A 20,451-nucleotide genomic window follows, 5' to 3' on the forward strand; every position below is an offset into this window, starting at 1 on the left:
ATAAATTTTTAAGTTATAAGGTTAAGAAAAGAAAAAATGTTGTATTTCAGAATAAATTGTTTTAATTGTTTAAGTAAACAGCATATTGTGAAAAAGTGTCAAAGCAATCATAAATGTAAAAAATGTTCACGAAAGCATCATACACTAATTCATTCACACAAAACCGCTGCAAGACGCAGTAAATAAATCTACTAAGCCGAATCAAGCTCCTTCATATTGTACTTTAAAATCACAACCTAACAAGTCTGTTTACTTGCAACAGCTGTAGTTAATGTAAAAGATAAAAAAGGTAATTTCATACAAGCCAGGGTCTTGATTCCGCTTCGATGATTTCATTTTGTACTGAAAGGTTTGCTACTAAACTTGGGCTTCAAACCAAACCTGTTTTAATGCCGATCACAGGCATTAATAATGTTGTTACTAAGTCTAAGTAAAGTGTCGATTTAAATATTAATTCTAGGTATGAAAACTTTAATTTTAATTTGAAATGTCATGTACTGCCATCTATTTCAGGTCTGTTACCTAATGAATTTGTAAACGTAACTGACTGGGAAATTCCTTCTCAACTTTTCCTTGCCGATCTTAATTTTAATATTCCTGGGCAAATCGACATTCTCCTAGGAGCTCAATATTATCTTTCTATACTTAAGCCTGTTCAATTAACTCATAATTCTGATCATACCATACTTCAAGAAACTCGTCTTGGTTTCTAGTCTCGGGTCAAATCCCTACTAAATCTAGTAAATGGAAAAATAATTCAGATTCAATATCACTTTTTGTTAGCAATGAACAGCTTTACTCTCAATTAGAGTCATTCTGGAGATCTGAAGAGATCGAAGATCGTTTACCGACCAAGGAGGAATCTTTCTGCGAAAATCATTACGTGGAAAATACCTTTCGTGATGACAAAGGCAGATTTGTTGCATCTCTTCCTCGTAAGGAAAACTTTGCTTTAAGAGATTCTTATGAAAATGCAAGGCATCGTTTCAATTTGTTACATCGTAGATTTCATAAAAACGCTAAACTTAAAGAAGGATACATTGAAAATGAACTGCAGTGTTGAAAAGTTATTTCAGTTACCAGGATGTGTTGCTCCGCGAGGACAGCCATGAAGTATGGAAGACGCTGTCTAAGAATTGTCCCCAAGGCAGTCTGTTGAGTCCTCTGTTGCGGGTGGTGGAGTTTCACGCTCTTCTGCGACTGAGGTTGCCCAGTGGGGTGTCGTATGCTGGTTTACAGCGATGACGGACTCCTCCTGGTCGTAGAATGCTCGCGAAATGAGGTCGAGCTCAGGACCACCCGTGCGTGCAGGATATTGATGCTGTGGGGTTCCTCAACACAAAATGACGTTGACCCGGATAAAACCACTATAATGCTCCTCAGGGACCGTTTGGTTATTCCTGCCAGCAGGTCCTACCTCTCTCCACCTTTCTTTCCACCTAGTTATCAGCCTATGCTTAGCCTTCTGAGTTTCCAGTTCTTGCGATATCTCTACCCTGTAATGGGCCATTAAGTCGATTGGAGGTACTGCTGCCAAAACGCAAAGTGCCTCATAGGAGACTGTTCTGTAAGCGGAAACCACTCCCGGCAACAGCCTCCTATGCGTTCTCACAAGTATATTTTTGTTTTTCTTGATTCGTAATGAAGTCCGCCATACAGGCACTGCATACAATAAAGATGATACAACTGCCGATGCTGTCACTTTTCTTTTGGACGATCTAGGAGCCTTCTTTGTTGACATGATCATATTTAGCCCTTTTATCATGTTGTCCGCTTTATTGCATATACTATTAATATGTTCAGAAAAGGCACAATTTCTCTGAAAGAGAATTTCAAGATATTTCAGGCAGCTAGTCTCCATTATTTCCTGTCCACTCACAACAATGTTCAGACGTTCTATAACTCTTCTACCAGTAAACGTGATGAACTTACATTTATTAATTGATAACATAAGACCCTTTTCTTGCAACCATTCATGTATCTTTGCAAGCGCCATATTGGCCTTCTCCTGCACCTCCAATCCCGTCTTGCCCTGCACAAGGACTGCCAAATCATCCGAATAGGCTATTGTTTCCACACCAGGCGGATAGTCCAATTGTAGAATATCATCAAAGGTGAGGACCCACAAAAGAGGACCCAAAACCGAACCTTGGGGAACTCCACCGTATATATTGAATATCAATTCTCCTTCTTGTTAATTCACTGTACAAGTCCTTTCTGAAAGGTATTTCACCACCTGTCTCTTCAAGTACGGGCTGATGTTTTTTGCCTGTAATGCCCTATGAATCTGACTCCACTTTATTGTGCCGAAAGCATTTCTAACATCTAAGGAGACAAGAAGCGGAATTCTTCTAGTTCTCCATGTACCACTTTTTACCTCAAGGGCCCAATTTATTACCTTGTTGGCAGCTAATACGGTGGAGCGTCCCCTCCAAAAACCAAATTGATTTGTGCTAACCCATTCACCTTCTTCAACTTCTCTAGTAATTCTGGCGGCCAACATTTTTTCAACCGCCTTTCCCAGGTTGTTCAATAGACTAAGTGGTCTATACTTCACTTGACCTTGTTCATCATTACTTTTTGGGAGGAAGACCACTCTGGCCTACCTCCAACATCTGGGAAAAGAATCCCTTTCAAGCCCATAACTGGCCAAGTCCGTCATTTCCCAAGGCAACTTCTTTATTAAGCCTTTCAGTATGGCTGCTGGTATGCCATCGATACCAGGGCGCTCTTCTTATTACCTAGCTGTCCAATTGCACAAGCCAACTCGGCAGGCGTAAATCGTCTAGGTTCAAACTCTGGTAAAATAACTCCAATTTCTTCTTCACATGGAAAAAGTTCTTTAAACTGAATCTCTGCCTGACGTTTACTGAGTGTTGGTAGACGCCTGCCGAATTTCTTCATTACTATTTTGTAGGCTTGACCCCAAGGATCCTTGTCTAAGTCCTCACACAATCTCATCCAATGATCCCTCTTCGACTTTTTGATGGACCTGTTTACAATCTTCTTGTTTGAACATATGAGTGGACTGCCATGTCATATTCCTGACCACCTCAAATTCTAAGCCTTTGTTTTTTTCTTCTAGCTTTTTGTAATGCTCTCCGGTAGCCCGCTATTTCATCAGACCACCAGTATACTTGTCCCCTACGATTGGTGGCTCTAATTTTCTTGTCCATTTCCTGCTGTATGATCGTCGTTAGAGTATCAGGTGTTGCCTCTAATATATTACGGAGCCTATATGCAACCCTTTCTACTATTCTTTCAATCTGTTGTGCCGAAGGTCTTATTGGAAGCTGTCTATCCATTGTTACAAATACTCCATCCTTCATTATTAACTTAACAGCAAAGTGATCGCTTGCAATGTCCTGATCTAATACACGCCACTCATATTGATCACTTCCCCATCTGCCATCAATGATGACCAAGTCCAATACTGAGCAATAGCCTCGAGCTTCAAACGTCGGAGTATTATCATTTATACAATAGTATCCAAGGGACTCCATTAAATCTGCAAGTAACTCTCCTCTCCGGTTATTATAGGAGCTACCAGCTAAACTCGATTTACAGTTGAAATCACCCATCATTATGACCTTCTTACTCTCACAAGATAGTATTCTATGAATACTATCCAGATACTTCTCGTAATCTCCAATACTTATGTTGGGTGATACATATGCTCCTGCTATAATTGTGGAGTCCGTCTCTGCCACTACAAATCACTCTGTTCTTGTTTTGAAGCTCAATGCCAATCTTCCACTCATATTTTTTATTACTACATCTCCAACAGTGTCAGCCATCCAACCGGTTTTGGCTGCTTCGTAGATATTAGGCTCCGTAATTATTATTATATCTATATTTTGTTCTATAGCCAGTTCATTTATCAAGTCAAGGGACAACGAGCCCCTGTTTGTGTTTGCTAGAAGTACTTTAAGCATTACTGTTACTAGTGCATGCCCAGGCTCCCGTTCTGTGGTCTTGACTGCCACAGTTCAGGCAGTTTTTGGGTTCCCGACAGTCCACTATTTTGTGACCCCTCTCTCCGCAGTTAAAACAGAGGTCCATCCTGTCAGGGCCCTTACAGTCTTGCCTACGATGGCCTGAACCCCAGCATCGAAAACATTTATCTTCTTCTTCCCTAATAAAGGCTCTGCAGTTGACCCAGCCAATACGTATTCTTTGTTCAACTAGTTTGCAGGCAGACCTGTGCGTTGTCACAACTGTCACATTTTGCGTTTCCGCATAACCTGGCCTAACAGATGAGATCCTCGTCTGATCTTTATCTTCAACTCTGGCCATAACCGCTGCCAATATCTCATCTTCAGCCGTGTCATGTTCTATGTCTCTAATGTGAACCACAGTGCGTCTGCCTGCACGTCTCCTGAGATCAACCTGCAGATCTGCCGCCTTGTCACGAAGAATATTAGTGAAGTCTGCTGCCTTTTGTGCGCCCTGAATCCTCACATATAGTTCTTTGTTTCTACCTTTTCTTAATGATATGACATCCTTCGCCTCATCACTGTCTACAGCAGACTTCATAGTTCTTAATAATTCTGCATAAGACTTTCCAGCAGCCTTAACTACAACTGTACGGCTGTCTTCCGCCGGAGGAGTAGCCCTTTTAATTTGACTTTGGCCGGGCCTAGTTTGTGCTGCCCTGCCAACCATGTGCATAGTCAGTACTTTAACCGGTTCTTGTCTGTCCCTTGCTAAGTAAGAAATTATCTTTTTAGCATAATTGCCTATATTATTATTAGGCAATATAAATGATACATTGCTTGATTGTGCAATAATCTTTTTTATGGCTCTTAAAACAACACCCATTGTGACTTTATCAGAGTCTGATGAATCGTAAAAAATTTTATATTTACATTTCCTTACATCAAACAAATTGACACCTATAATTGTTAATTCATCACGAAGGATTTCGCCAGCTTTATATCTTGGCCTCCGTGTTTCAGTATCTTCTCCTGTATTCATTTTATTTATATCGCTAATACTACATGTGTCACCCACCTCTGAGGGCAATTCTGTAACAGATTTCAGTTTTTCTCTCAAGAAGTTAGGCCATTTTCTTGGTAACAAGTCTAATAATTTATCCTCTTCTAACTCTTTGGCCAGTATTTGCTCTAAATCACTCTCCGCGACCACTATGTCTGTCTGTGTGGCCTGTGTGATTTTTTCAAGAGGGGATGACAGCTCAGTAAGAGCATTTAGTCTTTTTAGTCATAGATCTTTTTCAACTCTTGTTCATGAGTTCCTATATACTTGGCCAAACCTGGCCCCATATGTTGTTTTAAGGAGAGCATAGCTATACCAAGCTGGTAAATAAGACTCCCCAGAGTGTCTGGTGAGACGTCTTCCTTCTTCTTCAGAGGACCCCTGCCTCAGTCTTCTTACCTTTTGCCTCAGTCTTTTTGGTACCTGCCATCTTCTGAGATCTGGTACTTTGTGATGATGTACCCTCTAGTGGAAGAGACCCTCTTCTACGCATCATCAACGATTCTACGCATTTATCAACGATGAGACCTGAGGAGATTACAAGTAACATGCTACACAGTGAGGACAATTGGAAAAGAATTGAAGGAACTATCAGGAATATCTTAACAGTAAAAAACAAAGACAAGAGGAAACTGGGCTTCTGAGTGAATAGATTAGGGTAGGGTGGATAGCCCCAGTGGTGAGGGCTGGCATGCTTAGGTGTGTCAGTTCCAAGGATCCACTGGGGACTCCGAGGGAGAATAGGTCTATACAAGTGTAAAAGACCCATCGATGCGTCACGACTTTCCAAGGTATGGCGTAGCGATACAGAAGGACAAATGAGACTCAAAAGACCTGACCGGTGGGCCGACCTGTCTTGCCGGACATACAGCCGGTAGGTGGGGAGGCTTATTAGAGTATAACAGGCACTCCCCTGGGTGGCGTAATACTAACCAGTCGGACCGGCCCAGGGGTGCAGAGTCAATAAAAAAAAAAAAGGCCCGCGTTTCGTTGGCACTAACCCGCATATGCAAGAATGCGGGTTAGTCGGGGTGCTCTGATGATGCATTCGGGACCCTCAGGTGTGAGAGGGGGAACGCGGCGGTTTGCCGGCTACGCGCAAGGCGCTGCCGGCAACCTAGCATAGGGACGGGAAGGAGAGCCTATCAGTGGAGGGATGTAGTGGTCATCCAGAAGGGAGGTCTACTGGATCTTGATGAAACTGAGAGGACCCCCGATGGGAAGTCAAAGAAACGGCAAGACAGGGGGGCATTCGACTACCACGACACCCTGACATTCCTGCGAATAGCCTAACGGCAGAGGCCGGGGATGTTGGGGGTGTTTAAAAAAGGATAAAAAATAAATTAAAAAAGGCCCGCGTTTCGTTGGCAGGCCAACGTATTAATTATGTTCAGACTCAGAAATTACAATACGTCGAGGTGAAGATCTGTAAAGTCTTCTTCGGAATTCGACGTGTGGTCAATCCTAATTGGGATCTTAATTTTAGGACCATGAGCATCTTGTACAAAGGCGTGTGTGAGGCTATGCTATATGCCGCGCCAGTTTGGGCGGGCAGTCCAAAGTAAAAGTTATCAGCTTATTTTACTGAGGGCCCAACGACTTATGTTATTCACTGTAAAGGGTCGTTACCGAACGATTTCACGAGAGCCAATCTTGGTAATTGCGGGTATGAAACTAATCGATATTCTTGCGATAGAAAGGCAGGAACATTACGTTGCTAGGATTTTGGATGAGTTGACTTCTGAAAAGATCAGAGATTGTGAAGCATGATATGATTTATGGCAAGCAAGATGGGATGAGACGGAAGATGGGTAGTATACGTATGATCTTTTCAAGGATATTAAATACTTGTAGCGTGCCTCCCGGATTTCCCCAAATAAATATGTTACACAGTTTCTTTCAGAACACGGTGCTTTTAGGGGCAAGTTGGCGCGATTCGGCCTGGTGGATGCGGGCTTATGCTGACAATGCGGGGTTCTGGATGGCGTTTTTAATGTTTTGTATGAGTGCACAAAATACGATGAGAAGCGTACCGAGGTGATTTGTCGTTTCGACATTCTCGGGTCGGCACTACATATAAAGCAGAATTTCAGTAACCAGGCCGAATGGTCAATAATTGAGGAATTTATGATTTACCTTGCAAAAGAAAGGATAGTGGAGGGTGTGTAGAGTCCTGACTGGGCTTCGCTTGTTCTATTGTTTCCACATTTCTTAGTTACTTTGTATCTGTCTGTTTTTATATTAGTTGTTATAATGTGGTTTTAACGTTTCACTTTTATGTTTTTTCACTTGGTTGGTTTGAGTTGTGCTCACTTTCACCTGCTCCGGTAGGTAATTTCAATTCCTTCATTCAACGTTAAGGAATTCAGTCTTGTTTAAGACTGTATATGAGATATGTTTTGTTAGTAGTACATCGATGGCACCCTGGCCGAGGCTAGACTGTAATATGTCAACCGCCGAGGTTTCTGAAGATGACCCTAGCCCATCAGGGCTAGGTACGGAGAGGATGGCGTGGCGACCGGAAACGCCACATGGTGGGTGTCTTTAACTACGGGATCAGAATGTTATCGTTTGTTTTGTGTGTAAGGTGATTTATCCGTTTAAGACACCGATGGAAATGTTATCGCGGCATTTGCATCCGTGGCATCCGGGCAGAGGCCACGCTAATAACTAATAGATGTCAATTGGTTTGTGTGTCTGAATATGACCTCAGTTAAAGCCCATAAGGGCTAAGTACGGAGGAGGTGGCATGGCGACCGGAATCGTCACATGGCGAGATCTTCCCCTCCGGGATCAGGATGTTCCCGTAGCACCAATCGAAGGAAGTTCGCTGAGGGAGTTGAGCTGCGAGCCACGCAGGCTTGCAGGATACTCGAGCTGTGGGTCGTCAGCACAAGATAACGTTTAACCCGTAGAAGACAACGGCAATGATTCTGAAAGGCCGTTTGGCTGTGAGGCCTCGAATACGGGTTTCGATGTTAGGCAATGAATTAGATATGTTCAGATTCAAAAGTACCTCGGTGTATTTGTTATGAAAAATTACAGTTAAAGAAGCATTTTTTTATACGTCGCGGAGAACGCTTATAATGCCTTGTTTGGAATACGACGTGTGGTCAATCCTGATTGGTGTCTACATTTTAAGACCACGAGTATCTTATATAATGGCATCTGTGAGTGTTACATGTTATATGCAGAGCCTGTTTGCGCGGGAAGGCTATCGGGACATATTATTAAGGGCTCCGCACCTAATATTGTTAGCGGTATCTGGAGGTTATCGCACTATTTCACGAGAGGCAATCTTGGTGATCGGAAGCGTGAATCCGATAGATAGATTGCGTCTGAAAGAAGGCAACAGAGGTACGTCGCTAAGAGTTAGGAAAGCTAACTTCCGAGAAAGTTCGGTAGATAGAGCAACATGGCGGTGCCTTCTGGCAGGCCAGATGGGATGAGTCCAAAGACGGGCATTACACGCACAATCTTTTCCCGAATGTTGCGGATTTACAAGGCGCCTCTTGCGTCCATTCGAACAAATATTTGACACAATTTCTTTCCGGGCAAGGTGCTTTCCGGGATAGACTGGAGATTCGGCCTGGTGGACTCAGTATATGTCCACAATGTAGATAGTTGGATACTGCTTACAATGTATTGTACGAATGCGCGAAATACGATATTCTACGCACGGAGGCTATTTGCCGGTTTGATATTATCGGGTCGGCATTTGATCTTCGAGAGAATTGGAGGCACCGGGACGAAAAGGCGATCGTGGAGAGCTTCCTTACGTGTGGTGCGTGATAGGATTGCTGAGGGAATATAGGATTCGGTTGGGTTTTTCCTTTTTCGTTGCACCTTTATTGGTTTATGGTTAGATCATTTTTCTTTTGTTTTTTACGTTTCATATATTGCGTGTTGGACTCACGTTTTACCAACAGGTAGGTAGTCTTGAATGAAGATCCTTGTTTTGATCAGTCTTGTTTTAGTTATTCAGTACTTCAGTTATTGTTTTTATTTATTTAGTCTTACAGATTCTTACAGTTTTGATTTTATTTGTTTAGATAGTAGTACACCAATGGGAATGTCACGAGTGGCATTAGCACCGGTGGCATCCTGACTGAGGCATGAAAAAGGCTGCGAGATACCTTTTGCCAAGGTTCAGAGAACCTCGGCAAGATGAACTCCAGTAAACCTCTTAAAGACTAGGTACGGTGTGGGTGGTGAGTACACAGTCACTGCCACGTGGAGGGTGTCTTCCCTACAGGGTCAGATCTGGCATTGAGGAGTTCCACAAAACATGAGTGAGAGAGGTTGTGTCTAAATAGGCTACAACTCATTCAAAAATTGTGTTATTTATTAGCTATTTACAGTTTCTTTTGATCAGTGATAATTACAGTTTAATATATTTAGTTGCATAGGTAGCCTAACTGGCTATCTAGGCTAGCTTATTGGAGGTTTTATTTATTTATACAATTTTCAAGGGGGTAGACAAGTTTCTTTATTACTTTTGGAGTTAGTTAAATTATTCAGTTTCTGACATTCATTACTTTTATTATACTTTGTGTTTATTTTAGTCGGTATTGCCATCACCAACCATCTTTATACTAGGTGACTTGCTATTGGTCGATTGCTTTCGTTGGCCCATTAGCGAGTGTTGCTATTGGTTGATATTATTTACGTTTGTTTTTTTTTACATAAAAAAATAAACTATTAATTTTATTTTTTTAGGTATCCTTCAAGTGAAAAATAATGTTAGACACTAAAGGGAAGAGACTGAACACAACATCCAGGTGGAATAACACTCCACAGGTAACAGCCTGTGGAACTAAAAGTTAAAAAACAAAATTAAAACTTAAAACTAAAATATTAAAACAAAGAACTAACAGACTAGAAATTAAAAAAAAAAAGTAAAATTTAAACTAAAATATTAAAATCAAAAAACAAAGTATTGAACACAAAAACATGCAACTACTATCACAGCTAACATATTAAAAAAATAATTATAACTAATATCACAGAAGTAAAAAAACTACATAACTGGAATAATAATATAAAATATAAATAAAATAACTCTCTGTTTTACACTCCAAGAGGAGTGTAAAAGGCTTCTTTTCAGATAACAAAAAAAATAAAAATTTAACATGAAAATCATAATTTTAACACTATTAAAAGGTATGTAAAATAATAACACATCCGAGAAATAAAAACAGCCGGTCCAAAACGTCTTTATCATTGCGCAGGATTTGACGAATGTTCCTGGGCAACTTAAATTTACGACGCAACACCGCATAAAATATGCAATCTGCAAGGATGTAGCTACAGTCAAGTGGCAGTTGCATCATACGCATATTGGTGCATTTACTTTTGACATTAGATGTCCGTGAGTAACTCTGGTATGGCCTAACCGCAATCGACAAAGCACTGCTTCCTCTAAGCATTGTTTTCTGAAAGACAAATCCCATCGTAACACAGTGTTTTTAATGTATCAGAGTTTATTATCCACTGTGACAGTCCAGTCACCTTGCCATGTTGCTTGAAGAGCGTGTTTTATACAATTGATAAAATTGCATGTAGCAACACGATTAGTGAAAGAAAGTTGACTACCTGCATCTTTAGCAGTGGACTTTGCAGGTTCATTGCCCGTAACTCCTATGTGGCTAGGGATCCAGCAGAAACTCACTTGTGTGTTGCGATGGTTCAACCCAGTGATTGCATTGTAGATTTCGGTGAACAAAGGATGTTTAGAGTAAAAATCATGCCACAGAGATTTCTAATATAATAACAGAATATTTTTAATGTGGTCAAAAGTAGAGAATAAATTCTTCACTGCTTTTCTAATTTATAAGATCCCAGTGGCAGCATACTGAAACTAACATGTAACTTGATCACTATTTTGACCAACTTCCCAACAAGATATAAAAAAACAAAAAAAACTTCATATTTTTTTGCTCTATTCATATTCATATTTACTGTCAGAATTTTAAAATTCCAAGAAAAGTATACAGATTGGAATAATGATATGAGTAACAAACTGAAGTTTATTGAAAAATTACAAAAGTTACAATTATTTATGTCATTAAACTTGAAATAAAGTTCAAATAATAATAAAATCTTTTTTACAATTAATGATAATAAAATAATAAAAAAATAAAAAACTACCTTATCACTCTCAATAGCAGCTTGAAGAAGACCCGCATCTGGATGATCAGCTTCTAATCGTTCAATAGTTCTTTCCAGATGCATTACTCGTGAACTACACTCCTCAAGAGTTAATTTCAACTGTTCAGTTTCTGATAACTAAAATACAAACATACCCATACAATTACTAAACAAGATTTAACACAAAAAATAATGTATGTTTTTATTTTAGAATATTCAAAAAAGTAATAAATATTTTGAAATAGAAATAATAAAAAACATTTGATCAAATTTGAAGAGAATTTATGACTTCTCGCTACACACGATTCCAATTTCTATTTTGGTTTGTTCTAAATGTGAACTCAAGATGTGATCTGTATGCAATTATACATATTTTTTTTTTAAATATTTTCTCTACTTTTGCAATTAAAGCATTTTCATATCTTTGAATGTTATAGTGTTTTTTAGTTGAAATTTATCATAAAAAAATTAGTTTTTTTAAAATTCAAATTATTACATAATTATGAATAACCCAATCAATTAATTCACCTTATCTTAAACAGTACAATTTAAGGACGACATTCTTACCTTAATGATATATTTTTATTTTATATTAAAAAACAGTTTCACAGATACCTTCTAATCAGTTGTTTTATAATATTAGGAAAAATTTTAAAACTACATCAGTCAAAAAAATTAAGTTACTATGGTTGTCCAGATAGTAAGAATTGCTTGTACATCGCAAGCACGCATGTTCACTCAGTAGATCAAGGCCAGCTGGTCTCAGATATTCTGCTAGACCTGTATAAAATTTTATAGCTGTAATGTGACACAGAAGGAATTAGTGTGTATAATTTAAAAAAAATTGAAAATCCTGCCGACTGAGATGCACAATTGGTCATACATTTTTTGAATGCACAATATGTTCGTCCTGTGGAAATTCATCATCAAATTACTACCGCTTATAGTGAAGTGTAATGAATGAAGGAAATATAAAAAAATGGTGTCGGTTATTAACAGCAAGGAGAACATTTGTTCATGACGAGTAACCCTCAAGATGCCCTATTCTCATTAATGAACAGCTCTGAAAGAGCAGATTGAAAGACATGTTAAAGAGAAACGGTGTTTTTAATTAGACAAATTTAGTGATAAATTTTCTGTATGTTCATGGTCTCTATTATATGAAATTGTGACTATTAACCTAAATTATCATAAAATTTGTGCCTGATGGATTCCAAGAATGTTGTCAGACAATCACAAAAATCACATGTCTGCTGCTCTGTCATTCCTGGAGAAGTACTACAGAGATAGTGATGAATGCTGACATAATGACTGGCAATGAAATTTGGGTTTCGCACTATATACCGAAGAGTAAACATCAATCACTTCAGTGGCATCATTCTCAATCACCTTCAAAGTCAAAAAAATTCAAACAAACACTTTCAAAATGCAAAGTGATGGCCAAAATTTTTTGGGATTTCCACTGTTTTTTTGGGAGTCTTACTGTGTGAGATTATGCTTCATAGAGACAATTAATGCTGACTCTTATTTGGAAATTTTGATGAAACTTTGCCATGCAATTCAAAATCGCCAGCTTGGTCCTTTGACTCATACAGTGTGTTTGCTTCATGAAAATGTACATCTACATGCCACGAAAAACTTGTGAATTTCTCAAAGGTCTTGAATGCGATGTTTTTGATCATTCATTGTACAGTCCAGATCTTGCACCAAGCGATTTACACCTGTTTACAAAATTCAACAAGTTTATATGCAGGAACTGCTATGAAAGTGATGACGTCAAGACAGCTGTTCTTGAGTGACTTAATAGACTGGGGACAGAGTTCTTTTATGTTGGCATACAAAAACTAGTGCCATGATCTAACAAATGCTTGAACTTAGGAGGTGATGATGCAGAAAAATAGCAGAAAAAATATGCAGAAAAAGGTAGCTTATGATGCAAACAGTATTGTTAAAATAAATACAATAAATTTGTTATAAACTAAAGAATTTATTATAAAATCCCTGTCAGGTTTTTACTTTCTGGACAACCCTAACAAATTTAACCCATAACTGTTGTGCAGGTACACCATCTACATGTTTGTAGATAAATGTCTGTCACTGCTATGCACAGCTACATGCGATCCCAATTCTCATTCTGCATCACTGTAAATGTATACTCATACTCATGATGTGATTTGTATGCACTTGAACAATATCTGATTACTTCATGAACTCCTTTCCATTGTCACTAAAGCGTTTCATACCTTTTATTTGTCTATTCATGGTCATGAGCAAATGTTTATTGGTTTTGCATACACAGTGTTGGGCTGTGAATATTGAATATTTGTTATTTAAGATTTTATCACTTTTTTATTTATTTTTTTTAGTATTTTGTTAATACAAGGTTAAGTCAATTATTATCCGCAATTTAGTTATATTCTTGTTTATGTTGGTAGTACTGTCATGTTGCGTAGATGACACATGCGTGTTTTAATTGTTGTTATGTCTGTGCAGGTTTGATGCTGCTAGGTTAGTTCCATTATCGCTGCCCTGCCGTTAACCATGGCTGCTCCGCTTTCTGTTGCACCAAAGAAGAGCAATGTTCAGTGATCCATTTTTTGTGGTCGGAAGGTGTATCAGGGGCCGAAATTCATCGAAGACTTTCAGTACAGTACGGGAACATGTGTTGCAACAACGGAGTGTTTATGAATGGATTGAAAAATTCAAAAATGGTCGCACAAGTGTTACGCACGACGAAGGAGCCGGACGACTGTTTACCGCCATAAATGAGGAAAACATTGAGCAAGCACGTGACATGGTTTTCTCAGACAGATGAAGTAGCACATCGTCTGCAAATTAGTCACAGTTCTGCCTACAAAATCAACCACAACAGACTTGGGTTTCAAAAAAAGTTCAAGACCCAACTGCCCACAGGAAAACTGATGCTTACGGTTCTTTGGGACTCACAAGGCCCAGTACTGGAACATTATGAGGAAAGGAGCACGACAATACACAGTGCGCGTTACAGTGATATGCTTACTGCCAAGCTGAAGCCTGCAATTCGAAACAAACACCGAGGACTGCTGTTGAAAGGTGTTGTTTTGTTGCACGACAATGCCCATCCACATACTGCTGCCCACACTGCTGAAACGCTCCAGAAACTCAACTTTGAAGTACTGGCTCATCCTCCGTATAGTCCTGATCTTGCCCCTTCTGACTACCACTTGTTTGGTCCACTCAAAGAGGCATTAAGGGGCTGTTGATTTACCACAGACGAAACAGTGAAAGAAGCAGTGCATTCCTGGCTCACAGCTCAACCGAAAACATTCTTTTATGAGGGCATCGGGAAGCTTGTGCAACGATGGACCAAGTGCGTTGAAATGCAAGGGGACTATGTTGAAATATGATGTACATTTAAGTTTCCTATTTGTATTGCAATAAAATTTATAACATCTGCAATGTAGTTACATTGCAGATAATAATTGATTTACCCTTGTGTATTATAATATACAAATTTATTAATTTAATTATTAAAGTAGGCCTAAAATAATAGCTAATACTTCCTATAACTTGTTTCTAAATAAAGAAATTATATTTCAGATTTTGCATAATGACAATTTCAGTGATAATCTAGGATGATGATCCTCCTGATTGTGAAATAATTGATCTATACAACAAAACATCAATAAGTCTTACAATCATGTCACTGATCTGTTTACAAAACATCAATGAGTCTTATGATGACATCAGAAACACCTATAAAAAACTGAAAATGACAAATGAATAATTAAATTAATTTTCTCTCTAAAATTCCTAAAATGAAGTTATTCAAAATCACAATTTAAAGGGTTAAAAAAATCCAAGTTTGATAAGAGTATCTGAATACTAAATTCATAGCTTTTATAAAAATGACCGGGAACTGATTTCAGTTATCTGACACTACAATTTGTTGAAAAAAGTACAATAGTTTTACACATGCTTTAAGTTAAGACTGTTGATAAAAGTACCTTAGAACAACACACTTCTACATTAAATAAGTTATGTAATACAAGCTTACAAACATTGTTTTCTTGGTTAGTGGTGTTATATTATTAGTATTTTAATTATAAAAAGTGGTTCAAAACTTTTGAAACTATTACACATGGTATAATTCAAAACAACGAAACTGAATTATTCACGTAATACTAGTAAAAATGGGGAAATAGTTTATGTAGGTAGATCAATTATTTACAAGTAATTAGTTTCAAATAATCAATAAATAATATAGTTTAGAAGAGAAAAAACAAAATAAAATTTACTTTTGTTGCTAGTTGTTCTTCAAGTTGTTTTTTTTCCATCGATAAATTCTCCAGCTGTTGTTGAACTTGTAATTCAATGTTCAATGGTTGAGAAGGAGCAACAGGTGGTGGAGGAGATGGTTTGCGTGGCAATGACTGTTGTAACTGTTTCTCTAATGTTGCAACATGTTCAACTAAACTCGCTTCACGTGCAGACAAATTATCACGCTGATTACAAACATTCTCATACTGTAAATAATCATAATGTTATAAATTACATTTATTAAAATACTAATAAATTAAATTACTTCAGTTAGAAAAGTACAAAAAAAGTAACACTTTTTCACATACATTAATTTTTTTTTTTTTTTTTTTTCCAGGATGCATCTCCCTAAGATATTACAAGTGTTAAGGGTTGCATTTCAACATGCTATCTAGGCAAGTCCTGAGTGCTATTATTTTAAAGGTAGCAGAGCATCTTGATTAAAATACAATTATCAAAAATTTGAATTAGTTTTTTTTTTTAATTTAAAATATAAATAAATGCATACAATATTTCCAAATTTTTATTAAACATTTTATTTTGTCTGTACAATTTTTAATTGCCTTAAAATAATTTCTCCCAATCTTTTACAATCAAAAATTAATTTTTTAAGTTCTCCTATGTTACATCTGACACTTCCATGTTTTTTATACGAAATACTATTTTTTTTTTTTTAATTTTATAATCGTCCTTAGTAAATTAATAAGTTCAATAATTTATGTATTTAACTGTGCATTATAATTCATAAATTTTAAACAGATTTAAATAACCCTACAAATATGTTATGTTTACCAACCTCAAAAACAGAACAGTATTTGGGCATTTACTCGCTCATGATGCGCTTAAAATAGACCTATCTCCTTTTTGGTTAGACATTTTTTTTAATAATGCTCATGATACATTTTAACAAAAAAGAAATTGGCAAAAATAATGCTCAAAACTACTTTCCTTGAAATTTTTCTTTTCCATTTTGAGCAGGAAATAGAGGGGTTTCCCCTATTATATCAAATTTATTTTTTACGATTTACAGGCTGAGCACACATTTTAGCAATAATATCAGGTGATAAAGATACAGAATGTTTAAAATTCTTAAGCATAAAAAATTCTTATGCACTTTTTAAGCATAAAAGAAGTGCAGAAACTAAAAGCATCTGAATTTGAGAATTTATAAATGAAAGAAACCATCCATGTAATTTCAAACACATCAAAATTTACACACTTTATTCTGTGTTTGTTAAGGTTGGACGTTTTACTTTTTACTAATAATTTTAAAGTATAGTTTTACCTAAAATAACATACAGTTGACTTATATCATTTATCATTAAAGAATTACTGCACCAATCCTACTCAAAGTTTTACACAAGGTAGCCCATTCCAATTCTTTTAATTTACCCCGTAAATTTCAGTTCTTTAGCTTTAACAACCAATTATAAGTGTTATTCAGTTTATACATTTATTCAATTTATTAAATAAATTTTTTATTTTTTATTCTATTCAATTTATTTATCTTTTTTAAGTATTATATAAGGACAGAGTTGTATCCCTGAGTGCTGCCATCTGCAAATGACATTGTCCATATAAATGTTAAAAAGTGTCGGAAAGATACAACAACCCTGTCTAACGCCGTTATTTTTTTTGACATGTTCTGATATAATCTTTACATCAGTCTTATGTAAATAAATATTTATTTATATAAGACTTAATATCAATCACGCTTATGCAGATGATGCCGCCACAATTGAAAAATCTGAGGACATACTGCAGAGAATAATGTTCAGACTGCAAAACATCTGCAAAGAATACAATTTGAAGATTTCTGCTGGGAAGACAAAGGCTTTTTATGGATAAAAACTGAGGTGAATGGGGGCATCCAGGAATAAGTATCCCTCTTTAACTACTTAGGATATCAAGTATCTTTCCTAAATAATACTGACATGATGAATAAACTTTCACTTCATTTAAAATAATAAAAAATTTCATTTTTATTTTTATAAGTAATAGGTTTAGGAATATCTGTGGGATTATTCACTGTTGAAACATAGACGAGGAGAGATAGTAACTTAGTTTTATAAAATGATGGTGATACCACAGGCTGTATGGGAGTGAGACATGGATCCTTTTCAAGAGACAAAGAGACCTAGTAACAGCAGCTGAAATGAGGTTTCTAAGAGTCAAGATGTGCACGTTGAATAACAGAATAAGAAGTGAAGATACAAGAAATGAGTTTGGTATATTTAGTCTGGAAGATAAAATGAAGGTATAAAAGAGGAACTGGTGCAGTCATGTAGAACGGATAGAAGATGAATGTTTGCCCTGCTTAGCCAGTGATTACAAACCCAGAGGCCGGAGGTGTCTAGGTCGCCCGAGGAAAAGATGGTTTCCACAGGCAGATCTGCCAAACCCAAAGTAAAGAAGAAAAAGATTTTATCTTTTTAATTATACAATATAGAAATGCAAGTCAACATGCAGAATATTTGCTGTTATTTTAAATTGATAAATATTAAATTTTGTATAGTTTTCACTAACCTGATTTTTTTTTAAGAAAATTTTATGTATGAAGAAGTAATTCTTTCAACTGAACTGCTAAAAGGGGGAAAAATCATAAAAAGTAGGTAGCAGTTATTTTTCTTGGCTGTTTGACTATAAGTACATTGTTGCCAACTGTATTTATTTTGTTTCATATCATAGGCGTAGCCAGGATTTTCTCCAGGGGGAAGAAAAGTAAGATAACATTTTTTGTTAAAAAATGATTTTATTTGAACATCTGAAAATGCTAAAAGTAATTACTTGTAATGTTATTTGAACCATTTAAATCTTATTTCAGCACTAGCCTACAAGAGTTCTGGCTAAATCTTGACAAAACTTTTGTCAAATTTATTTTTAGCTTCCAGAACCCACTTTTTATACACTCATCATACAAAGACTGACAAGTAGATTTTCTGTCACTGTTGACCGTAACCAAGTTTTTACCCTGCATAAGCTGCTGAAGGATCTTTCAATAGTGCTGTAACCATTATAAATTCTGACCTAAACTTAAATTAAATTGAATTGGCTTATTTAAATTGGTAAATTTATTTGTATTTTATTTTATTGTAAATTATTTGTTTTATGGATTTCTTAATAAGTTGACAGATGATTTTTTTTTTTAAAACGTAAAAATTAAATTAATAGTAGCATGTTCAATAGTTATCAAATTCCTTCTTAAAATAGAATTTTAAGAAATATGACATCATGCGTGAAAAATGAGCAAATGTTTTCTACACAGAGTGTTACGTTAGTGTGAGTACACATATTCACACAGACTTGGACAATTCGGAGAAATAGTGGTGGGGTTAGACCTGTGACACCATCGGAAACCGTCAGTTACATGCAGGACTTCATCGTGGTTAAATGAGTGTTGTGAGTATTTAAAAAAAAAAAATTATCAGGAGAACCATAGACTGATTTGTACAGAATTCAGGTATGAGAATTTGATATCAAAGGCCACTCCATAAAGACATTTGTGGATTTCGTGGAAGATTTCTTATCCGTCAATTTTTTTTTTAACATTAAAAAAAATTAATATTGAAATTATAACATGTTAAAATGACAAATTATGTTTAAAATTGTAATTAAAATTAATTTTATATTGACCAATTTCTTACTACCATAAGTATTAATAAGATATTTTGTTAAATTTTTTTGATGTATACAAATAGTTATGTAATAGTGGTTCTACGAACTTAAGTAGACTAATTATGGGACTTCTGAGTCAAATATGTTTATTGTCATTTTTCTTTATTTTTATAAGTAATGTGTATTATCCATCACTGTTAGAAATATTTTTTGATGTGTTGATTTATACATTTTTTTTGTAAAACTCGAGAGAGAAGCATAAGCAGCATAGTCCTAGTACATTGTTTTGCAAATCCCAACATAGTAAGTTTATTTTATTTGTTTATTAAAAATTTCTTTTTTATAAAATTATAAAATTTTGTTTCTGTGTTTTATTTAAATTTGACGCTTTACATGAAGCACAGTGCATGTTGTGCAGAGCTATGTAAGTGAGATAAGTAGTATCCATTTTATGGATGGTAGAACAATTGGGCTTCTTTAACTAGTCCAGCTAGTTCTACCTCCTTCAGTTTGGAATTTGGCACATTTTTTTCTTTCCATTGGTTATACCAAAGTTCAGCTTTACCTAGGAAATCATTCAAATCATAGTTAACTACAAAAACTTGTAGTATTTTTAAAAAATCGTCAGTCATATCAAGCATTAAGCGAGGGTGCAATGTAAGCAATGAGAATGCGGGCAAGTTCTCAGATAAAAACTGTTTGAGGGACATTATTAATGAGTCTATGTACAGGAAAATTAGTGATCTCCAAAACTCACTAATGCAGCATATTGAAATCTGTTCTAGATGCTTGGTGATTGTTTAAGCCTCTGCTATAACACTTTCACTTCCAATAACCACATTTCCATGGTGTTCTCATGATGTCTGAGATTTTTTATGTGATTTGCATATTGAAGTAAGTTCACACTTGTTCGCTGAAAAGCATCTACTACCAGTTGCAAGACTGTCGAGTATTTTGCTATGAGACAAAAACTAACAATGAATTCTGATTTTGTAGTAGCACAATGCACTTGAAAAGCAGTTTTTCTCATTGCATTGTTTCAATCTGTTGATAGTTTTTCAAGTGCCATAACAATCTGCACATAATGTTTCTTGAATGTGGTGATACTTTTTATATTTTTGAGATCAACAGGTTTCACAGAGTATTAGTATAGTCAGTATACATTTTCAACAAAGGGCTAATTCTCAGAAGAATCTTATTATTTCTTTTATTGTGGAGACCATATTTCAATCACTGCTACTTCAGTTTGTGACTAGCACAGTGAAAGCAAATGCTCTCTAGTTTTTGAATAATTTTCTGGACACCACCATCCTTCCTGCCATACTGGAATACCCATCATATCCTTGTCCAATGCACTTTTCTGGATCAAGGCTTACCGTTTCTACAAAT

General features: G+C 36.4%; 1 protein-coding gene across 2 annotated transcripts in view; it reads right to left on the reverse strand.

The window, feature by feature from the left end:
- Nucleotides 1-20,451, reverse strand: part of LOC142320440 (Golgi matrix protein 130 kD) — a 112,744-nt gene that overhangs the window by 58,584 nt on the left and 33,709 nt on the right. For both annotated transcript variants that reach the window (XM_075358215.1, XM_075358214.1), the window contains exons 8-9: nucleotides 15,426-15,653; nucleotides 11,149-11,286 (exon numbers count right to left, since the gene is read on the reverse strand). In XM_075358215.1, the coding sequence (XP_075214330.1) occupies nucleotides 11,149-11,286; nucleotides 15,426-15,653 (366 nt within the window). The remainder of the gene's footprint in view (nucleotides 1-11,148; nucleotides 11,287-15,425; nucleotides 15,654-20,451) is intronic.

This window comes from Lycorma delicatula, chromosome 2 (assembly GCF_047948215.1).
Source record: "Lycorma delicatula isolate Av1 chromosome 2, ASM4794821v1, whole genome shotgun sequence".
Lineage (NCBI taxonomy): Eukaryota > Metazoa > Arthropoda > Insecta > Hemiptera > Fulgoridae > Lycorma > Lycorma delicatula.